General features: G+C 41.8%; 1 protein-coding gene across 5 annotated transcripts in view; it reads right to left on the reverse strand.

Moving 5' to 3' along the window:
• LHFPL3 (LHFPL tetraspan subfamily member 3) overlaps positions 1-24,883 on the reverse strand; it is a 399,847-nt gene that overhangs the window by 112,342 nt on the left and 262,622 nt on the right. For all 5 annotated transcript variants that reach the window (XM_073328518.1, XM_073328515.1, XM_073328517.2 and 2 more), the window contains one exon: positions 12,249-12,485. In XM_073328518.1, the coding sequence (XP_073184619.1) occupies positions 12,249-12,485 (237 nt within the window). The remainder of the gene's footprint in view (positions 1-12,248; positions 12,486-24,883) is intronic.

The raw sequence follows: 24,883 nt of genomic DNA on the forward strand, positions 1-24,883 counted from the left end.
TGCATAATGCTGCTGTTTTTCACAGTTCATATCTAATGTGCACTCATCACTCTCATCTTATAGATCTCTAAGGTAGAAATGTAATATAATGCATCTGGACTATTGCTGCTGTGTTCAGGAAGCAACAAATTATTTACCTTTACTCTTTATTGCAGTTAGCAACACTGCTGGATTTATTAAGTAGTTGAAGAATGCTGTCTACCCATCAGGCCCTGCTTTTAACCTAGAGAGCCTTAAAATTGCAAAGAGGTGGAAAATGTTCTTTGGATTGTAACTCTCTATTTGTATTAATCCAGAGTTTGAGATGTGCTTAACACCCGAGACCAGACTGTGCAAAACAATTAAAGGCTTGCACAGTACGTTCAGGGGGTAGGGGAGGAAAATTTGCAAGGATATGAGGAGGCAGAGAGTACTTGCAGCACGTTTAGGTCCAACAGCAGTGCTTATGTTGAGGTGCTTCTGTGGCTCAACTTAATACAAATATAGAAGAGAACAAAGGTGGTTGCTGGCTCTCTGTTCTGTGGGGAGAACTGTATGGGTCCTTTCTCCATCCTTCCTCTTCTCCTTCCAGCGAGGTGCAGAAGGAGAGAGAGCTGGATAACATCCAGATCTCCTATACACAATGGGAGCCAGTGACCATATTCATTTGCTCTCACTAAAACTTGGGAGCAAAAGAGGGGCTGGCATCTCAGCAACAGGTGGTCAATTTTTTCAAAATGAAAATGACCCTTAATTTACTTCAAGCTATCTGATCAAATACAAGCTATAATTTATTCTAGTAACAAATTTACCAGAACAGTTTAAAGCTGGAGATAATTGAAATGCCTGAGCTTCAGAAAGAGAAAAATTCTCAAGAAAATGCAGATAGACGCAGGTGAATCCAACGACCCAAATTCAGCAAAAGAATTTTAGAACTACAGCTATTTTGCAGTAATTGATTTTACAGTGTCCAGTATTCGGTCAAGAACAACAATTTGTACAACAATATGATTCAAAATCTTGAAACTCTCATAACTCCAAAATGTAACAGAAACACAAGTTCAAGGCATGCTTCAAATGTATAATAACGATTTCAATCAGGATTGACTGATAGCTCAGCTTCATCTGCGAGAAGCCAACTGTCAGCTTTCAGAAAGACCATTAAAGTCAGTTCAGAAACAACCATGTCTTTACTGGTACGGACGGACAAATCTGACGATTGACAGCTTAGAGGTGTTGCAGAAGAATTCATTTCAAGAAACCCTGGGTGAACATCATTGGTTGGAACCTTCTCGGATTTGTAAGTCATTCTTTTGACTCATGTTTTAAAAAGTATTGCTTTAATGTGTAGTTTTGTAGCACGACTAAACACCACTGGAGCCACATGCTCAGCCATATACAAAGTACTCAAATTCTGGCGACGTGCATGTGTTGTGGCACTCCTGGGGCTGGGAAAGGACATAATGGAGCCGAAGAACTCCTGGCCTATATCACTACTATGTCAGCTCTTTAAACTGTCTGCAGAGGTGAAACTGGGCTGGTACGGGCTGGTACAGTGTACTGGTAAAAAGCAGCTGCTGGTATGGGCCCCTACGCAGCCGACATTAAAGCACTGCTGCAGCAGCGCTTTAACGTTGCTGCCCCTTTTGCTCCCCCAGGGGCCTGGGGCTCCTGGCTGCCACCGCTGCTACCACAGCAGTGGCTGGAGCCCCGGGCCCTTTAAATCACTGCCGGCAGCACGGGCCAGGCAGCGCAGAAGGACTGGCTGGGAGAGGCTGACCACCAGCCCCGCCCCTTCCACCCAAGGCCCCGCCCCTTCCAGGGGCCCAGAGCCAGGCCACCCTACTGGTAATACTTTTACGTTATTTTCACCCCTGACTGTATGAGTGTCTTATCCTAACTTGTTGGATAATTGCCTATCACAACTTGTTGAAAAGCACCTAAACCTAGAAGAAGATGCAAAGTTAGTGCCCAGAACAATATACTCTGGAAGCTTGCAATTGAAAATGGGCAACCAAACAACACTAAGAGCCACTGCATTTGCATTTTGCTGTTCAACAGCTGAATACATATGTCTGGTGCGGGAAAGAGCTCATTCAAAGAAGTTGGACCCTGTGCTGAATGACTGTGGCCACTATATCATAGGATGTCTAAAACCAACAGACGTGAACAGCCTTTATGTGCTTGCTGGAATTGCTCCACCGGATATCAGGAGAGCAGTCACAAGCAAAATGGAATGATTATGACAGGCTGAAGATACCAGACATCCACCTCGTGGCTCCACCACAGAAAAGGTTCCTAGCTGCAATGAAACCACTTCAAAAATCACTGACTGCTACATGACTGGAAATATGACACAAACCAAATGCACATTGGACATTGCCAAATGCCTTCCTGCAGGTGTGGAGAAGAATTGGTTGACCTGGAGATATTTAAATCACCTCTGAACAAGAGTCTGTAGATCAAAAGTCAATATACGAAAGCAGGACTATTCCAGTGATCCAGACACATGTGACTGTGGTGAAACACAAACCATGAAACATCTATTGGTCTGCTAGCTGCTGGAGGAACTGTGCACCATGGAAGATCTCGCCTGGGCTACAGACTGACCATATCATTTGCCCAACACTGGAAAAAACTATGATTGTGGAGGAGACACGAGAAGAGATGATGACAAAATAAAGTGAGATAAACGAGTTTCTGTTTCAAACTCTGTTTTCTTTATTAATGCAATCCCTAAAATTTTAGAGGGGACCATAAGTCTATGCTTATGCATTGCAAGCAAACACTTCCTGACTTTTATTCAGTTTTGGACATAACATAACATCACTTCTAATGCAACTTCTAGTGTTGATATGAAATTTTACTACATGTTCTTTATCCTGCAGTTTATTGGGACTCATTCCTCACCCTGGTGCTCACACCTTACATTTATGCCACTCACTATTTCTCCTGCTTATAGAAACTAGATGAATAGCTGTGGATTTAAAACACACACCTTCAACAATCAATCTGTAAAAAGAAAAGGAGTACTTGTGGCACCTTAGAGACTAACCAATTTATTTGAGCATAAGCTTTCGTGAGCTACAGCTCACTTCATCGAATGCATCTGATGAAGTGAGCTGTAGCTCACGAAAGCTTATGCTCAAATAAATTGGTTAGTCTCTAAGGTGCCACAAGTACTCCTTTTCTTTTTGCGAATACAGACTAACACGGCTGCTACTCTGAAACCAATCAGTGTGTGTTCCTCTGGATATAGTGGAACAAATTCAGTCCTGGCTCAAGTAGCTGCAACTCCATTAATTTGGTGTAACATTGTGTACTCTGCCTCTGTGCTGCATTTGTTAGAAAGATGTGTAGCTGATGTGAACAGTGTTTTTGTCATGAAAGGGGTTCAAGTTAGGCCTGGACGTACAGAACAGAGATGTAGATCAACGGAAAAATCCATTATGAGCCAAGTGCCCTGTACTACTTCAGCTTATCCCTTCACCTCAATTCACTAAAAGAATTGTATCACCTACCTTCTGAGCCTTTGGTTCTTTTTTACGTATAATACAGGCAGTCAAAATTATTATTTTTAATTTTAGGCACTATTAAATCTAATTAGGGGAAAAAAATCTACCAGTATGCCTTGAAGTGGCAGCATTGTGTGCCTCATTCGACTGATTCATCAGGAGGACAGTTTTTTTCTTTAATATTGCTATTGAATGAGGCTCCCCATAGAGTTTAGCAGCATGGGATCCCTCTTTCCATGAAGCAGAATGCCATTCTCCATATTCTTCCTTCATTAATCAGTGGGGAGCGGACACCCTTAATTCATGCTTTTTCATTTTTTTCAGTAGACTAATGCATGCATATGTTTGGGGGAGAGGGGATTTTATCTTATCACAGAAAGTTAGGCTGGAAAGGAACTCTTGGATTATCCAATACATCACCCTGCACTCGTGCAGGATAGTCCTTTCCTTTATTAGTTACTTTAATTTACTGTTGAAGGCCTCTATTTTAATCTCGCTGGTAAATTATATACATATTTTCTAAACCCCAAATATTTTATTTATTTCAAATTATAACAATTTCTCCTCCTTTTGTTGGCAAATTTCTTTATGAATTTGCATACTACTGTATAAGCAGACTATTTTGCAAGGCAGTACATATTTAATGTATGTAATCTTTCACCATAGATTATTTCTTCTAACTCCTCTGTAATCTTAATGCCTCTTCTCTACAGTCTCTCTGTATAATTTCTAAACAAAGGTCTTGATTCTGCTATAGGATGTGCATTGGGGGGTAGTGGGGGGGTAAACCATGTAGCTTCAATAGCAAAAGTTAAGAGCTATCTTTAGCACCACAGCAGCCTCTTCCTGACAATTTTAAGTTATATTTGGTTTACTATCCTGGACCCATTTCTCCATTAGAACCGACCAGTGAGGACAGTGACCCAAAAACCCCTTAATGCCAACTGGCAAGGGAGTTATAGGAATATCCTGATTCTGGTATGTACATGCTGGTTTATTAAAGAATGTCATGTGGGTCTCAAATGACAGCTGGGGTCACACTGGTCAGTATTGTGAAATTTATGTAAAGGCACTATATAAAGATTTATGTATATATACACTGAAAATATGTTCTTAGAGTCTGTATAAAGGTACCAGCAGAGATGGAGAAAGATTTCCTGTCAGCCAAAAGATGTTTATTCACCTCTCTCTCCATCGGGATGTTAATTAAGCATTGTAAGTTAACATAGTGGATACCCATTTACATACAAAGTCAATGGAAAGATGCAAAGTCAATAGAGAAGCAGCACACAGGAAAAAGAAGCCACAGCAATTTATACTATCTCAGAGTACAGACAATTAACTTTGGGGACTGTAAGTAGAAGGCAAAGAAGACACCCCCTTATTGTGCACCAAGGAAGTAAATGTGTAGTTATTTACATTTATGAAAACAGGATCTCAGCCAACTTTGGTTGAAACACTGCAAAACACACTCAGTAGTGGACTGGCCACTGGGCCAACAGGGCCTGTGCCCAGGGTCCTGGACAAATAGGCACCCCTGAACCCCAACCACCCTCCCGGCGCTCCTGCTGGGGAGCGGGGTCAGAGCGCGTGGGCTTGCCCCACTCCCCCTACCCAGTGCTTCTTCCAGGGAAGTCCTCGCAACCTGACCCCACTTTCCCACAGAAGCGCTGGGAGGGGAAGAGGAGGGACTGAGGTGCAAGGGGTGGGGAGTGGCAACACCTGCTGTGGCCCAGGGCCCCACAAACCCCTAATTCACCTCTGAAGATACTAGTTAAGATAAAACTTTATATAAGAAGTTAACCTGTTAAGTCAAGTTTAGACTCTAGAAAGCATGTAATAATTTTGTTGTATATGTAAAGTTTTGTTTCTAATATCATTACTCACTATTACTTAACAAATGTGGAGTCCTTGTGGCACCTTAGAGACTCACACATTTATTCTGGCATAAATTTGTTAGTCTCTAAGGTGCCACAGGGACTCCTCGTTGTTTTTGCTAATACAGACTAACACAGCTACCCCTCTGAAACCTGTCACTATTACTTGAATCTTTGATAATAAACTTATCCTTGTTTTCACTATGTTTATATCTAAGTGCTGTGATATTAAGCTAGATGCTGATCCTGAGCTGAATCATTCAAACTGGTGTGCACTTGGGGACAGCTGATCTGGTATTTCTATGAGTGTTCCATGGAGAAGGGGCTGGATACTACAGCGAAACACTTCAAAGGGGCTTAGGGACTCAGGTGTATCTACGGTTAATTAGCAAGGCAAAGTAAGGCCTGCTGTAGCTGTTCACACACGTTCCTCTGGGCTAACAGCCTGGCAGTGTCAGGAAGCTGACACCCAGTTAAGCATAGGCAAGACATGCTCATATTGGCAGCAGGGGTAACACGGTGATTTACAATCCTGGGTACCCCAAGAACTATCACAAAGACTCCTATGCTTGTGTGGAGTTGTATTAACCATGTGACTTTGCAGAGATGTTGGGATCATGTTAGCAGATCCTAATGCAAGTTGAGACATAGGAAATGCACAGATCAGATGTCAAGAATTATAACATTCAAAAACCAGTCGGAGAACACTTCAATCTCTTTGGTTACTTGATTACAGACCTAAAAGTTGCAATTCTTCAACAAAAAACTTCAAAACCAGACTCCAATGAGAGACTGCTGAATTGGAATTAATTTGCAAACTGGATACAATTAATTTAGGCTTGAATAAAGACTGGGAGTGGATGTGTCATTACACAAAGTAAAACTATTTCCCCATGTTTATTCCCCTCTCCCCGCTGTTCCTCAGGCGTTCTTGTCAACTGCTGGAAATGGCCCACCTTGATTATCACTACAAAAGGTTCCCCCCTTCCCCTCCCTGGTAATAGCTCACCTTAAGTGATCACTCTCCTTACAGTGTGTATGGTAACACCCATTGTTTCATGTTCTCTGTGTATATAAATCTCCCCGCTGTATTTTCCACTGAATGTATCCGATGAAGTAAGCTGTAGCTCACGAAAGCTTATGCTCAAATAAATTTGTTAGTCTCTAAGGTGCCACAAGTATGCCTGTTCTTTTTACAGAAAGTATGGAATCCTATTCATTCTTCTAATACATACACACCTCTTCCATTGAAATCAATAGGATTTGCCTGCATGTATATGAGGTCAAAATGTAGTCCATAAGTACTATGGATTTGTTGAGTTATATTACTTGAAACAGATGACCACTGCAGTTTAGACACAGACCATATATTTAATACCACAGCAGACTGTTGGGGGGGAAAATGTGAATGCTCTATTGCAAGTATCACATGTAGGAACAGAGAGGTTATAATTTGTCTTTATGAAGCTGTGGTTAGACCCCACATGCAGTGCTGGGTGTAGGCAGATTCCTCATTATGGAGAGGTGATGTTCTCACCACAGCTAAGGTTGCAATCATAATTTTTATCTCCCATATACTTCTGGCTGGCAAAGTTGGTGTAACCTGAAAATAGCCAGGTGCTGGAGGTGGAGATTTTTTCAGATATAGTTTTAAGAGAGTCAGTTAAACTGCCTTTTAATTATAGATCATTACATTTTTTTGGATTTGCATTTAACATTTCCTTGTGAACCTCTGGATCAAAAATGTCTTGGTACTAACCCTTCAAACTTCCTTTATGTTTAAAAAGCCTTGTAAATTCATTGTGTAGGCCCTATGTTGTAGGCTGTATTTGAAGAAAGCGGATTGTAATTAAACAAAGTAATTGGCAATTGCATCTAATTGTAATGATTATATTATATGTATGAGCAGCGTGACTTTTTTGTAGCTGGTTGCAGCTGAAAGAGAACATCTGAGTCCTTTACCACTTTAACAGAGTTTTTTGCCTTAGTTCAAATGGCAGAGAATTGTGTTGGGAACTATCAACTAGGGCAAGGATTTTCAAGTTTCCACATCTAAAATTAGGCACTGAAATGACAGGTTTCAGAGTAACAGCCGTGTTAGTCTGTATTCGCAAAAAGAAAAGGAGTACTTGTGGCACCTTAGAGACTAACCAATTTATTTGAGCATAAGCTTTCGTGAGCTACAGCTCACTTCATCGGATGCATTCTTTTTGCACTGAAATGAGTGATTCAATCTTTATTCAGCAGCTATGGAAAGTGGAGTAGTTATTTGACTCTTCCTTTTAGGCACTTAAGAATAAACATTTGTCTTAGGCTCTTAGTCCCAGCTCTGCAGGTCTGCATGGTTTATCTGGTAAATGTGGTGTTTGACTGCAGCAATGGATTCACTGAAGAATAGCACCCAGGTAGTTTTCCTCTTCCTTGTAAAGTAGGAATACAACTGGTCAAGCTGGTTTTGTGTTACAAGCAGTAAAAAACACCCTGAGCATGGAGCTAGAGCAGAGGTGGGTAAACTACGGCTCACGGAACCATCCTGCCCGGCCCCTGAGCTCCCGGCCAGGGAGACTAGTCCCCGACCCCTCCCCCGCTGTCCCCCCTCCCTCACAGCCACTCAGGCAGCGCGGCTTGCGCCCGCTTACCTCCCAGGCTTTCCAATAAGAGTGGATGGGGGTGAGGCCTGGGGGGTCCCGGGAGGGGTGGGATAGGGAGCGGGGGGGGGTTGGATAAGGGGTAGGGTCCCAGGGTCATTTAGGGGCAGAGGTCCCGGGAGGGGGCGGTCAGGGGACAAAGAGTGGGGTGGGGGGCCTGTCAGAGAGCGGGGGTATGGATAGGGGTCGGGACAGCCAGGGGACAGGGAGGGTTGGATAGGGGGTGGAATCCCAGTGGGACGGTCGGGGCGGGGGGTCCCAGGAGGGGGTGGTCAGGGGACAAGGAGTGGGAGGGGGATTGGATGGGTCGGGGCTTCTGAGGGGGGCAGTCAGGGGGCGGGAAGTGGGAGGGGGCGGATAGGGGTGGGGGCCAGGCTGTTTGCAGAGGCACAGCCTTCCCTACCCGGCCCTCCATACCGTTTTGCAACCCTGATGTGGGCCCTCGGGCCAAAAAGTTTGCTCACCCCTGAGCCAGAGGAAACATGTGGATCACTCCTAAGCTTGTACAAATGAAGGATGGAAGAGAGGTGGGCAGCCATGGCAAGGAAAGGAAAATGTCAATCAAAGAAAGAGACTAGAATAAAAATAGTTAAATTTTAGGAGCTATTTTACAGAAAATTAAGTGCCAACTTTTAAAATAAGATTTTTCATATATTAGATTTTTATATCTCAGGAGACCTCAGGGGATTTGATTCTGTAGAATGAAGGGGGAACAGCGGAGCTTATTGTGAATAGCTGGAGGATAAGGGAGCCCAGCATGCCTGCTTCAGTTGGATGATGACTATTTGAATTTTTGTATACATTGTGGCCATAATTTTCGAACTTGGATGCCTAAAATTGGGCATCCAAATCCATATTTAGGCACCTAAGTTTGAAAACACAGACTTGTGTGTTTCTGTATCTGCCTGATGGAAACATGTGAGGGATTTTGTAGTATTTGATGCACATTTATTATAAGCCATATGTGTACGTGAGCAAGCTATCTTTCTTAGGCATGACATGACAGCTGAAGAGCACTTAGTCATACAGGATCTCTAGCAAGTGCACTGTTGCCCCTTTCTAAGCAATAGCAGATTTTGGGATTTTAAACTCTGTTTTATTTATTTACCAAATGTACACAAGTCCCATTCACCTGCAACAGAGACGGTGAAAACTACACATGGGAAATTAATTCATTCTTACAGAAACTTCAGCTAAGACACCACTGCTCTGTCACCAGGGAGCAACTCGCTCTTGTCTCTGTCTTTGGCTCTCCTGCCTAGCACACTATTCCCTTTCCCTGTGTCAGCCCTGGGGCTTTTTAGGCTGGGAAACCCCTAGTTCAAACTGCTCACCTGGGACCATCTGGTCTCAAAAGGTGAGCCTGAGTGTTAACCCTCCTTTCTTGTAGCTGTTCTGCCCTTCCAAGGAACCTTAGAAAAGTTGGTCTGACAGCCCAACCGGTCAAAGGAGAGTGCTTTAACCCACACAATCCCACTGACGTCTCTCTGTGTGGAGTTTACTGCATGGGGTAACTTTAACTCTTCCTGTGGAGAGGAGAGTTTCAACCTGAACGCTTATACATTGATGCCTCATAAAATGCATGAAACTAGAACATTCTGCCATAACAGTCTTTTTCCAAAAGAAATTGAAAATACATCTCTTGTGATCACTTCATGCTTTGGCTAGAGCCTGAATTTTACATAATTAAAATTAATACAGTTCAACATGTTAAATTATGCTATTCTATAACACATCAAGGTAAATGCCTGATATTGCTGGCTCATTTTAAATGGTGTTGATGAAGCCTAAAACCAAGATTAATTCCTATCCCGTGTGCTATCACTCTCATTGCCATTAATTTTGATAACATACAGTGCTTTAAGCCACTATTGTTGGTTCCTGTAACAAAAAGCAAAATATGCCATTAATGAAAAGAGAGAACAGAATAGCTGTGCATAAGTATCATGTGAAAGTCTTTTTTAGAGATGCCTCCCTCCTTCAGGTTATAGTTGATTTTGTGTGGAAAAATATACAGATTGTAACACAGAATTTATGTATCAGAAAAACTGCATATAGACTATACATTGAAAACTACATTTCAGACTGTGTTATAGTAATCAAACCTAGAACACATGTTGACCAGTGTGTTACATTTATTCTCAAACCTGAGTAAACTAGAGAGGAGTAAGAAATGGTGAAAAAAATACAGCTGTCTTGCATATGGAACACTTGTCTCAGTCCTCTCCAGTTCAGAATTTTAAGACGTTTCTTATTTTTGAGCATTCATTAACCTATTAACATTTAGCTATTCTGAATGTCAAAAACAACAGAGGAGTACAGACTGTTCTTTTCTGTGATTTTGTTACTTTACTTTATCACCTTGTTTTGTATACACTTCCTTGTTCCAATTTCCAGAAATAATTCTGGTACAAAGGGCTTACTCAAACAAACTGTCATTAAAGTCAGTGGGAGTTTTGCTTGAATTAGGACTGCAGGATTGGGCCCAAGATTAATTTTACAATTATAACCATTAATAATCTCTAATAATGACCCTGTGAACTGTGATTTTTCTGTATCAGGTAATAATGTTTCTATGCTTATACGTTATTGCATTCTTTCATGCCTAGTTACTCCATAACAATATCAGAAAATGTGGAGACAGATTTTTGGTCCATAGCCTGGCCCTGTTGTGGTAGAGGATGACATAAGTGGACAGCTGGGCATTCCTTTTTCACAGGGGAATCTCTGGCTGATGCAGAGCCAGCACAATCAGCTGCATGCCATGCTATCTGGCCTCCCTCGTGTACAGGTCATGCTAAGAGAGTGGCCAGGATGCCTTCCACTCCAGTAATTTTTGAAGAGCTCTTAAGGGGCCATTGCAGCTGGCATTGTTTAGAGCAGACCCAAGTCTTTTGTAATGTATGCCCCCAGGATCAGTTGGTATAAAAGTGGTATAATCATATAATTCTATTGGAGCAAAGGCAAATTTTGGGAAACAAATTAAGATACACACAAACATTCACAAATTTAAGGGTGAAAGTGTTTTATCATCTAGCTGTATACCTTGAATTAGTATGTTTATTAAAGACGTTCAGTTAAAAAATGTATATCTGAAATTCTGGTAGGTGGAATTCAGATAAGCAAGCCAAAATTCTGACCCTGTGTGAAACACTTCTAGTTTCAATTGTATACTGGGTCTCCTGAGAAAAATTCTAAATGTGCTTTTGCCATACTTAGAAGACAAAGAGATGAATTTTCCTTTTACAATTTCCTTTTAAAATGTTAAGTGAATGTCATTCTTGTAGAAAGATGCCACACTGACAGACCTGGAAAATGAAGCCCTCAGTTTATCCACAGAACATGCAGATTAAAGGCAATGATAATACAAGCCTTCCTAGACACCTTAACATTAATAGGGCACTAGTGAGTCCTAGAGTTGTGTGGGTTAGTTCAGTCTTCAAGTCAAATCAGCCTTTGGCTTTCGTGTGCTGACTGATCCCAACTGTGCCAGTTAGCACCAATTAGATAGGTGCTTTCAGAGATGTGGACAGCTGTGCACTAGGAACTGGACTGACATGAACTGCTATACACAATGTACGCTGCCAAACAAACAGCTTTAAGCTTCTATTGGCTTCTGATGGGTGGTGAATGCCACATTCTCAAATCACTGTATAAACATTCAATTATTAACCTACCCCATATCTATGTGAGGTGGCTAAGAAACCAACTCAAGGCAACACAGTGAGTTAAATCAGAACAGGGGTTAGAACTTTTGTTTTGTGACTTTGGAGCTCTGTTGTCAATCCACTAGACCATGGCACCGCATTACAAAGACTATCTCAGGGGTAGTCAATTATTTTTTGTCAAGGTCCAAATTTCTTGGTCAATGTATAGTCAAGGTCCAGACTTCAGAGAAAATAATAACAATGATGATAATAAAAAATAATAAAACAAAACAACAATAATGATAATAAGTAAATAAAAAGATTTCGAAGTCTGTTCAAAAGCATCTGATAGTTTGGATTTGGCCTGCTCCTTCCAGAATGTTAAGCACAAATCAGTAAGTTCTATAACAGAGCAGAAATTATTGTAACTTAAGGAGTTCTTTGATTTGGGAACTAAAAAAATTATTAAAATCCCCCAGCAAATTACAACATAAGAAAGTGTGATTTTTTTTGCTAAAAAGAGAGATAATTGTTTTTTTAAGTATTTGCCCTTGAGGCAGCACAGAGTATAGGCAATCCTACCTTTGTTTTCCAACTTGAGTTCCTCTGCTAGCAAGCTGTCTTGTCTGTTGCCAAGCACAAATGCCAGAAACGAGAGGATCAGGGCATCCAAGATTCCAATAATAGCCAGGATATATGCCCAGCGAACTGAACAAGCCCCAAGTGTGTACTTGTCTGTCTTTTCACCACACATCCGTTTTACCTCATCTGAATCCCAGCCATCAGGAAAAATCATACAGCCCAGGACGAGACAGGCAGCTTGGAAAAAAACAAAAACAAAGGGAGAATAATGGGATCATGTGTCCAAACTTTCATTTTTTGCATATCTACATACTTTATTATTAAAACATAACCTTTTTATCCAGAACTTCAAAAATAGGTTACATAAAAAACAAATATGTCACACAATTATGAAATCTAGTTAAATATTAAATGTAAGAAAGTTTGACACACCACCAACTTGAAACCTGCTAAACGAAAGAAACAAATTAAAGTCCTGTCCCTGAAACCCCCAGCCAATTTTTGTGGTTTCATTTTCCTATTACTCAGAATGTTTTTCTCTTCTTTGTTGTTGCATGAAAGACTCACACACAAAAAAGGACAAAACTGATTAACTAGCTGATTACACAGGGAAAACGGTGAAACTGAATACGCATAAAGTGCTGCCAAATGCTCCAAAGTAAATAAATGGAAAAAACAGAGGAAAAAAATCCATAAATTATATGAATCTCAGCCATATGCAGTGTAGTTGTAGCCCTGTTGGTCCCAGGATATTAGAGAGACAAGGTGAGTGAGGTGATATCTTTTATTGGACCAGCTTCTGTTGGTGCGAGAGACAAGCTTTTGAGCCATGCAGAGCTCTTCTTCAGGTCTGGAAAAGGTACTCTCCCCATCACAGCAAAATGCAAGGGGGAACTGACTGTTCAGCATAAGTAGTTAGCACATATCATAAGGGATCATTCAAGATAGAGTGGCCCATTATGACAAAAAGAGAGGGCTAGGGAGGTACTGATTGTTGTAATAAGCCATAAATCCAGCGTCTCTGTACAGTCCATAATTTTAGTGTCGAGCAGAGTTATAAATTTAAGCTCCCAGGCTTGTCTTTTGAAAGCGTTGTGCAGGTTTCCTTTGAGGATGAGGATTGATCAGTGAGCTATAGAGTGATCACTTTTTGAAGAGTGTCCACCCATAGGTGAAGTGGTGTTTTTGTCTTTTATACTGTTGCTGTGTGAGTGCATTCACAAGTGTAGTGGTTGTCTGGCTTCCCTCACTTACTAGGATGAGAAAACAGCATAAAGACAAATTCCCAAACCTTACTAATATAAGCATAAGTGGAGTCCCTCCACTGAGTTATTACTTCACTAATTCTGAATTATTGATTGGGAAAATATGTACTTGACATTTCATGGGAAATTAAAAGATAAACTATTTGACTGGAGTGCTAAACAGAAATAACTGCACCAAACCTGAGTTTCCACTATGTTACACCGGTAGTCACAAAGGCATTACATTGATGTAATGCAGTGAAAAATCAGACCCACCATCTATGCAGAAAGGACAAGCAATTTTTAATCATTCTGCATTTACATTCACCTTGGAAGGGGGAGGGGATATTTGGCTTAGGGAACTGCACAATTAGGTATTGAAGACACATTTCATATGAAGGCAACATGCTTGAATTTTATGCCTATAAGGTCCAATGCTGGAACTCTTGCTCACACAGATAACTTCACTGCAGCTAACAGGTCGGTCTGTGTCAGTAGTACTCAGTGTAAAGGTTGTGGAGTCAGGCCCATCATGACTAAGTGAATGTAATTAATATCATTTACATTTTTTAAAAAAGCAATACAAAAGGAAGAAGAATCTAAAGATAAAAATTGTGTTAAATTAGTTAATTTATTAGTATATACTGTCTAAATGAAAATCAGCAAATCCTTGTGCTTTAAATTATCCATTTTAGTGTCTCTGTTCTGGCTTTTCTAGCTTGAAGACATGCCTTATCTCCAGCGCAAACCTCTGCCTGTTCAATCTGGCTGTTTGGTACAGTGGGGCACACTATTCTTCTAAAAGTATATCCAAACTTTCAGTGGCCTCTGTAATGTCACTGAAGTTGAATGCATGTTTCAAATATGGACACTGAATTCTTTTGTGAGTCTTAATGCACAGTATATAATATTCTGCGAGAAGCCACCTGCATCAATGGATAATTCAAAGGAACTAGCTGGATTCATGAAAAATGTATGTATCAGTAACTTCAGGCCCTCTAAAAGGTTGCTGGACAAATTCTGATCTAGTTACAGTGACGTACATATGTTATAACTTGTGCAATTAGGAGCAGAATGTAACTTCTCTACAGCTGCTGACCTCTATCTACTCTACAGCTGCTGGTGCTACAGTGAACTTTTAGGAAGTGGTACAAGTTCTTTCTATTTCAAGACAAAGTTAAGCCTATCAGTTTACACACCTCCCCTTTCCCCACCCCCAAACAAAACCAACTTCTTTTGCAAAAAAACAAAATTACCCCCACCCAAAAGCAGAAAATAGTACTTGCTCAGTGGCACTCTGGTCTTGGAATATAACTAGAAATGGGTATTAAGATTCCCTCAATTGCTATGATGAGATAGTATGAAAGAGATAGTGCAAACATCAACTAGGAATGGCGTTTTTCTTAGGATCATCACAAAAGTAAGTTATTGAAGGAAGCTGGAAAAAGAATGTTTTCAAGATATGTTTGTTTTAATTAATAAAACCTTTTTGTAGCTAATGCATTTTACAAATTCTTACTAAAGAGCTCATTTGTATGAAAATATATCTTCCAGTAATACTTTCTAGGACAATTAAACCTACAGTGATTTGCTGAGTGTATGCTGGTTGAGCAAATTAAAATGCCTTTTGACTGCCTTTGACTGCATCTTCAGATGCAGGAATCATGTCACAACTTTAGAGGTTAACATAAACAAAATAACTTAGGAAAGCTTTTTGCAATTAATTCCTAAAAAGATATAGGCATGTTTGATACTATAACTCCGGTAACTTTTCATTTATCAGCTGCAAGAATATAAAATCTTTAAAGAGAGAAAAGACAGGTATAAAATCCACCTACAGATTCTCTTTTGTATTGCTAGAATGTTTTACATTTTAATACTTCTAAAGAGGATTAGGAAATATTCTCTGTAAGGAAGCAGCTTTTGGATTCATAGATATCTTTTAAAAATAGAAACCATTTTAAAAAAAGATAAATTATCTTGCAATTACAGTTGAACTGCAGAGAAATTTCTTGGTAATACAGATGCAGAGCCTGATCCTGCAGATCTTATTGAGTATCAACTTCCATTGATTTCAATAGGAGCATAGCCTGAAAAAGGTATGTAGTAAAGCCTGAAGGATATGGTCCGTTGTTTGCAACTAAAATATGTAAACAATAACTCCACTTGATTGAGTAGAAACAGCGGATATTTTTAAAATCCCAGAAGCTTTCAGTGACTGAAGCTGTCTCTATTGAATGAACCATCAATTTCTACAAAACTTAGGCTTCATTAACAACCACAACACCAAAAAGAAGTTAGATTTATGTTAGCCTAATTCCAAATGCAAAATGAAGGTAGCCTATTAGCAGTCTTCCCGAGTCTGCAGATAGTTTATTCCAGTGTCTCTGCTGCTTATTATAGCTTCCCCAATCCTCAGCAGAGTGAAATTGACAAGGTGCTGAATAATCTCACTGCTACTACTTAGAACTCTTTGCAGGGAGCAGTGAAACTGATAAGAATCATGTCTGTTTTACTCTGTTTTTGCTTAGGAGCAACAGTCAAGGCAATGGAGTTGTTGCCCCTGAACTTCACATGTAGATCTTCCCACATCTTTCACATCAGACTTAGGCTAATAGGTTTATCCCTCTGGCTAACACTAGTAGGCATTTGGTAAATCTTTCAAGATCTGTAATAATTAATTAATAAATATAACTCAAACATGCCAGATAAACATTTTCTTAATAGCTTTTTCTCAAATGTCTGCTATGAGTTGTCAGTTTCTTCAGGGCTGTGAGTGACAAGACAAATCACTGAAATTGGTGGCAGTCTAAAATTTCAGCTCCTGGAAATGGAAGACACTAGGAATGGTACAGAAATGACACTTTCAGAGACTGGAAAAACAGATTGAGTTATTTATGGCATTGACTGACTTGCCACTCAGATCAATCAAATATTATCTGACTCCCCTGTAGTACTGTACATGCTCAGGTTGAAATAGTGAGTAACTAAAGTTTATGGTCAGATACTTTCCTCAAATACAGATGGCATATTTTCATGGAAAATACCATAGATTATAATGCTAGAGGGACCATTGTTATCATCTTCTCTGACCTCCTGGGGTCATAGGAATTCCCCAAAGTAGTTCCTGATTGGTCGTTTTTATAAACACCCAATCTTGATTTTAAAATTTCCAGTGATGGTGAATCCACCACAACCCTTGGTATTTGTTCCAATGGTTAACTACTCTCACCATTAAAACTGTGCACCAATGAGTTTGTTTCTATTTATAAAAAAGGTAATTGCTATAGAAATAACTGCTATTGACCAATTCTCATTTTCTCAACACATTCAACAAGCTGGGCTCTTCCATCTTTTCCTGGCCGCATGAACAATTTACTTGCACATGAGACGCAATGGAGGCATGCTGCTTGGTAGGAGAGAGAAAGAATGGAGTAAGGGGAAAAGGTGACACAGCGTCGTCCACTACTATACACACACAGAAGACTTCATGTCCCTAAAATCCAGAGAGATTCTTGGTTTTTAGGACCTGTCCTTTACAGGTGGTTTACAAAGATAGTGGGTAAACTCCTCGCTCTATTGAAGTAAAAGAGAGTTTTCCCATTGACTTCAATGGGGCCAGGATTTCATCCAGTGTATTGCTACACTAAGCATTCAGGTGAGGTCTGGGTTGAAGGAGCCATCAGCTCAATGGGAAACATGGATGGAAGACAGCCCAATGCCCGGGTTCAAGAAGATAGTAACATCAAAATCTGTGGCCCTTGTACAATAATCACCAACCTCTTGGTGGGAGGAGGGTCCTGGGGAAGAAAGGAAAGGAGGAAGAAGAGAGAAAGAGAAAATGTTCTTTTTAAAAAAACCCAAATTGTTAGGGTATTAGATGATGCTAGAGGAAAGGAAAGGAGAGAGATGATCTTCATATATATGCACAAGAGAGGAGGGTGAAAACAAAAGACACGTCAAATTGTGGTCAGATTTGGACCACTTGGTTTGCATTTTCTGCAGGGCTCTCAGACAGCACAGTGATGAGCGTGTTATAAATAGCTCGTTAGACAGACAGAATGGAGGGGGCAGGAGGTAATGTACAGGTTGAGAGAGCCAGCAACTGTGCAAGCTAGTTGGTGGCAGAGTCTGGAAGTTCAGCATTTGCAGGATTATAAACCCAATCACAGCACAAGGTCTGGTGCCTGTCATGTGGGGGTGTCCACTCCGGATGAGTCTTCTATGGTGCCTCTGCATATCAGCACGCAGGCCGCAACTTACTCAGCCATGAACAGCTGCTGTGCTTCTCTTCCCCTTGCCAGTCCCACCGTGCTGAGCGGACTGGAAGGAAATATGTAGATTCACAGGGTTAGTGGTGGAGAGGCTCATTAGAGCAGTAGTTCTCAACCTGTGGCCTGGGGGCCGCTTGCAGCCCAATCAGCACACAGCTGTGGCTCATGTGACATCCTCATTGCCATACAGGTAGTATACATATTGTGTGGATGCAGCCCACGTTATACAGAGAGAGCTACCCACAATGGTAAATAGGTTGAGAACTACTGCATTAGAGCCTTTGCAGGGAGACAATGGGGATGAGTCCAATGAGCTGACACCCGACTGAGGAGGGGGAATAAACATGAGGAAAACAGACATTGTAATGAGAATAGGGAGCAGGCACTGGCAAGTGGAGAGGCAGGGGTGTGCATGTGTGAAGTGCAGGAGCGGATGTCACAGAAGCTCCTACCACAATATAAATAACAACAGTGTAACCCCTCCCTTTCCTCCCTGGGTTACTCAGGAGCCGGCAACACTCGCCTGGGTGCCTGATGTTGTTGACATTAAAGGAGATCCTGAGTATCTCAGTGGTGATGTTGGATACTTGGGAATCCTCTATCCACCCCTCTGCTGCAGTCCCTTTACTCCTAAAGGAATTTTAAATTGGCGGTGCCGTCACCTGGCTGGCCCCAGTACACACTCAATGGTGTGCCTTGGGAACCTCCAAGAAAAACCTATTCTAATAATAAATAATAATAAACTATGGCATGGGTCTAACTCAGAAATGCCAATTATAAATAATATACATCCAATATACTTAAATTAGAGTTAACACGCCTTTACTTAACAATTTAAACAGGGTATAACAGACTAAGATTAAATGTCACTACTAATTTAAACCCACAAGGGGCAGTTGAATACAATCAATTAACAAATATAGTATACAGTAATAAATGAAATGTATTTAACTGGCATTTACACTGCCACCATTTACCCCACCCTGGAGCGTACACTCTGGATTTCAGAGTCCTAGACACTTGTGTGGGCGCGCTTGAAGATCTGAAGCTGGAGACAGCGCTCTGTTGGTTCTATCAGTCCAGCCAAGGCCACAAGCTGCACAACCCCTCTGAAAATTGGAGTTGGCCCCCACCAAAGGTCAGCAGGTGTGGGTCCTGGTTCGATGGGAAGATCACTCTTTCTCTCCTCAGACTTTCTGCTGTGCCCCTTTCAGGGTGGATACAAATCAATGATTTAAAAAAAAAAATTGGATGTTTTTGATTTAAATCGGATTTTTTTGATAAAATGCTTTTTGAGGAACAAACCTATCTAAAGATAGTTTTAATTAAGATACATTATAGCTCAAAGAGATCTCATTAATTCTAATTCTATAGTATGAGACAATATATTCATGTAATGTTTGAGAAAAGTTTTGTTAAATGAGTTCCAATAGTTCATGGATTAGTGACCCAATTTTATGGGGCTCCAGGGGCTTCTGTATAGATTATTTAAGTTAATCTTTCTATCTACCCAATGGGACTCAATGCTCAGTCTAGAACAGGGGTGGGCAAACTTTTTGGCCCGAGGGCCACATTGGGGTTGCAAAACTGTATGGAGGGTGGGGTAGGGAAGGCTGTGCCTCCCCAAACAGTCTGGCCCCTGCCCCTATTTGACCCCTCCCACTTCCCGCCCCCTGACTGCCCCCCTCAGAACCACCGACCCATCCAACCCTCCCCCGCTCCTTGTCCCCTGACAGCCCCCTCCCAAGACCCCCTGACCTTAACCACTCCCCCAGGACCCCACCCCCTATCCAAACCCCCTTGCTCCCTGTCCCTTGACTGCCCCAACCCCTATCCACACCCCCACGCCCTGATAGGCCCCCTGGGACTCCCACACTGATCCAACTGCCCCCTGCTCCCTGTCCCCTGACTGCCCCCCGGGACTCCCATGCCTATCCAATCCCCCCCTGTTCCCTATCCCCTGACCACCCCCCCAGAACCTCAGCCCCCTCCAACCACCCCTTGCTCCCTGTCCCCTGACTGCCCCCCGGATTCCCTCACCCCTTATGCAACTCCCCCACCTCCTTTACCATGCCGCTCAAAGCAGCATGTCTGGCTGCCGTGCCGCCCGGCTGGAATGCACAGCCCCGCCGCTCAGAGCGCTGCCTGGGCGGCGGCGTGGCTGCAGGGGAGGAAGACAGCAGGGAAGGGGTCACAGCAGGGAAGGGGTCAGGGTAGCCCCCCTGGCTGGGAGCTCAGGGGCTGGTCAGGACAGTCCTGTGGGCCACAGTTTGCCCACATCTGGTCTAGAAGACACCATCAGAGATGCTTAGTTTTGCAGTTCTCAAATTGTGGATTTGTGTCTCCAGAGATAACATGCTTGTTAACCGCAAAAATGGTTTTAAATACATAAATAATATATAGAGGTGAGAAATAACAGACCTCAACTGTATTGTCCCTCTGCAAATTTGTGTACACAAAGTCAATCCCTTACCTCTCTCTAAAAGTGCAAAGTTTCAAAAAGTTCAATGAATGATTTAGTTGGGGATTGGTCCTGCTTTGAGCAGGGGGTTGGACTAGGTGACCTCCTGAGGTCCCTTCCAACCCTGATATTCTATGAATAGAAGATTGCTGGGGATGGAATAGAACTGGACAAGGAGAAGAAGTCTGGAGATAATGTGAGAAGTGAGGGACATATGCTTGTTTTGTTAAAATATTATATGTTTGTTGTTGAAGAAAAAAATTCAGAATACTTAATAATGTTGTTTTAGTTAAATAAAACAATTTAAATGCCTGTCTGGTGATGTTCTCCTCCTAATATAGCAATCCTCCAAATATTAATGATTAACCTGTTGAATTGGAGATAGCTCACCTCCCAATGGACTTCATAAATATCTGCTTCAATTACCTTTGGTAAATGAAATAACCAAACAATCATTCATTTTCTGATATAGCTGTAAAACTAATCTGAAAAGTTTTCAAAATAAATCACTGTTTAAAAATGTATAGGGTGTACCTTCTAAAAATGAAACCTACATCTATCTCTGAGTTGTGAAGAATATGTATTAAGGTTATAACAACCAACAAGAATGCACTTTATGTAGAAAACAATGATTAAATTGGGTCTTCCTGACTAGTGATTTAAATCATGATCAAATTCACCCTGGCCTCTTCCCTTGCAAGTACTTTCCCAAACAACAGTGGGAGTTACTGTTACTCACAGGTTTCAGAGTAACAGCCGTGTTAGTCTGTATTCGCAAAAAGAAAAGGAGTACTTGTGGCACCTTAGAGACTAACCAATTTATTTGAGCATGAGCTTTCGTGAGCTACAGCTCACTTCATCAGATCACTCACAGTTCCTTCACTGCAGGCCCACCTCAGCCAGCTCTAGGCACAGCTATAGTCTGTCTCTCCCACGGCTCCAACAGCCACTAACTGCCTCTGAGGCTCCCTGCTTGATCAAAGCCCCACCTTTCAGCAACAGCTTCTGGTTTCCTAGCAGCAGTTAGCAGCAGCTCCTGGTATGGAGAGAGCTCCTCACCAGCAATCTTGCTCCTCTCCCAGAAATGAAGTCCACCGCCTGCTCTCTCTGGAAGAGGAAGTCTCTCACTCTTTCCCCAAGGCATCATGAAAATTGTGGTCTCTAAGGCTGGATTGCAGGACACAGGATCTCCCCAGCCGGAACACTCTCAATTAAGTTCAGAGACCCAGCTAGTAAAGGGTGCCTACAACAGTGATAACAAATAAAGGGGGGAGAGAAAGAGAATGGGGAAAAAGAAAAAAGGAGGGGAAGGAGAAGAGTGTGATCTGAGGAAGAAAGTGGCTATGGAATGAAAGAGGCGGGTAGTGTGGAAGAACAGGAGGAGGACGTAGAAGACAGAGCAAGGAAAGGGAATGGAGAGGAGACCAATGCATAGAAGACCCAGGAAGAGTAATTAGATAGACTAGGGAGAGGAACAAAGAGAAAAAATAAGGTAGGGCTTTGAGCTGTCGAAGTTAAAAATAGTAAAGGAAATGGCCATGCCAAAAGAGATTAGAAAATATGGCCAAAGGGGTGGAGATGGGGGGACATCAGTAAACAGGGATAAATACTGCGTTTTTCTACTTTGCCCTTTACAGAAAGGTGTCCTACTTCTTCATTCTGACAGATGGGGCATGGCGGAGCACAGAGTGAAGGGCAGATACCTATATTCTTTCCACTCCCAGCCCCCCTTGAGCCAACCCTAGTTTAGCCCAAATCCCACATCCTCGAACCCCCAGCAGGTACTGTAGCCTGGCTTTACACTTTGAAAATCAGTCTGCCTCCACATAACCAACACCACAAGCAAAGTTAAACACATTGGTGAGTAGGACAAGCAAGGAAGGCAATGACCATCATTTTCAATGTAAACAAGTATAAGTTTTATAGATATTTTAATTCAAAAACAAGATGGGGAGGGGGGGGAACCATACACACAAAAGGAACTGATATAATCAAGTCTCTAACAGATTCTATAGTACGTGTCACTATTTCAGTCATTCAGACCTTCAGGAGTCTGACAGCTTTACATCCAGCAGCTGCTTACATACTGAAAATAAAGAGAGTCTAAATTCAGTCTTTAGAAAGCCCACACACTGTTGCACAGAAAGCAGGATGTGGTGCCTTCTGGTGTTGATGTGCTCAAGATGAACTTTATTAAGAATAGAAACCTGCATTTAGTTACCTCTATCAATTATTCAAGCTTACAGTCACTGAAGAAATGGATGCCAGCAGCACTGACAAACCAGTGAAAGGGAAGCTGTTGCAGTCCTGGGGCAGGACAGGGAAGAGAGGAAAGGTCAGGTTTGAGTGCCAAAACCATTTTATCACAGGGGCTCATATTTAATCCAAATTGATTCCAATTTGGCAAAAGCCTTAAGCTGCATTCTTGCTACACTGTTTTACAAGCAGTAAACTAAAATAAATACATACACATAAAAACCCTACAGGCCACACAAGGCAGCTCCTTGCCTTGTCTTGTGGTCAGCAACCAGGCCCCCTCCCCCTCCAGATATGTCTACATTGCAGCTGGGAGAGTGCGGTTCAAGCTAGCATGCTAAAACAGAGCGATGTAGCACGGGCAGTAGCTCAGGCTATAGACGAGTAAATACGTAGGAGCTCTGGGCGGGTTTTTACTCAGGCAGCTAGCTTGAACTTCCCACCTGTGCTATCCTCAGCTACTCTGCTCTTTTTAGTGCACTCGCTTTGCTTGAGCTAGCGCTTGTCTGTCAACCCCAGCTGGGAGCACAGTCGCAGCTGCCAGCTGATAGTGCTTTCCCGGGCTGCCACTGAACTGTGGCTGGGAATTAAACCCTGAGACCCCAGGGGTTTCCCTACCCTTGGGGACAACACAGGGAAGGCATGCAGTGGCACTAGGCTGCCAGTACCAGCCCACTAAAGAAACGTCCCATGCAGATTGTCAATACAGTGAAACACCTGGTAAGAGAGAGAGACATTAGCTGCATTCACAATTTCCCTGACAGCATGACTTAAAGGTATATGACAATCAAAATAATAACTGCCTTATGGAAAAAGGGGTAACTGATCATCTGAGACATGAAATGGAAATGGTCAATGTGTTCAATACCTAAGCTAATTATCTCAGAATATCACCAACAGTTCAACCAAGTGTTATTCAGCATTGCCATGCCAAGAAGCAAATATAAATAATAAAAACCAGTCGCAAGAGGAAAAGAGATAGAAGGGTAAGCAGAAAGAGGAAAAGAAAGTTTCTTACTGGTGCTGTGACATTCCTCCTTGTTTAATAGACTCACAATCTATTGTGATGCGGACTGATGGACTTGCCATATTGCATTGCAAATGGAGGAGCAGTGACACACATACAGCTAGATATCTGGCAGATAGGTGTTCGGTTTTGCTTTTGGTAGCTGGCTAGCAGCAGAAATCTGTCTTATGGAAATGGATGGTGGGATTCAAGAGGTAGTTTGGTGGAGGGTGGAAACATGGGGAAAATAGAGAGCTACTGGAAGTCTTCTTCCACAATAGACTTAGAGATGGGGCCATGGTAACTACTACTCTCTCCACCATTAGTCAAGCTGGTCAGTAATTTTATGTCAGAATGATTTTTGATGAAAAATGTAATTCCTGAATTTCCCTGGGAAAACTTTGATTTTGCCACAAAAATTTCAATTTTCTCTCAGGCAAATCAAAATGAATTTTTTGGGGGATCAGTGCAACTAGTTCAAACTGGAATATTTCATTTTTTAAAATGACCTGAAATGTTTGTTTCAAATCAGTTAAACAAACATTAAGTGGCATTTCTATAGCATGGCACATTGAGAATTATGGGAATTGTAGTTCCAGCCCCTCTCTCCCCTCTGGGTTCCCTGGAGGACTACATCTTCCATAAAGACAGGTTTCAGAGTAGCAGCCGTGTTAATCTGCATTCGCAAAAAGAAAAGGAGTACTTGTGGCACCTTAGAGACTAACCAATTTATTTGAGCATGAGCTTTCGTGAGCTACAGCTCACTTCATCGGATGCATTCAGTGGAAAATACTGTGGGGAGATTTATATACACAGAGTACATGAAACAGTGGGTGTTACCATACACACTGTAAGGAAAGGTTTCAGAGTAGCAGCCGTGTTAGTCTGTATTCGCAAAAAGAAAAGGAGAACTTGTGGCATCTTAGAGACTAACAAATTTATTTGAGCATAAGCTGTACAGAGAGTGATCACTTAAGATGAGCTAATACCAGCAAGAGAGCCCATGCCGGGGCGGGGAGAAAACCTTTTGTAGTGATAATCAAGGTGGGCCATTTCCAGCAGTTGACAAGAACGTCTGAGGAATGGGGGGTGGGGTGGTAGGGGGAATAAACATGTGGAAATAGTTTTACTTTGTGTAATGACCCATCCACTCCCAGTCTCTATTCAAGCCTAAGTTAATTGTATCATGTTTGCAAATTAATTCCAATTCAGTAGTCTCTCATTGGAGTCTGTTCTTGAAGTTTTTTTGTTGAAGAATTGCCACTTTTAGGTCTGTAATCGAGTGACCAGAGAGATTGAAGTGTTCTCCGACTAGTTTTTGAATGTTATTATTCTTGATGTCTGATTTGTGTCCATTTATTCTTTTACATAAAGACTGTCCGGTTTGGCCAATG

This window comes from Lepidochelys kempii, chromosome 1, assembly GCF_965140285.1.
Source record: "Lepidochelys kempii isolate rLepKem1 chromosome 1, rLepKem1.hap1, whole genome shotgun sequence".
NCBI lineage: Eukaryota > Metazoa > Chordata > Testudines > Cheloniidae > Lepidochelys > Lepidochelys kempii.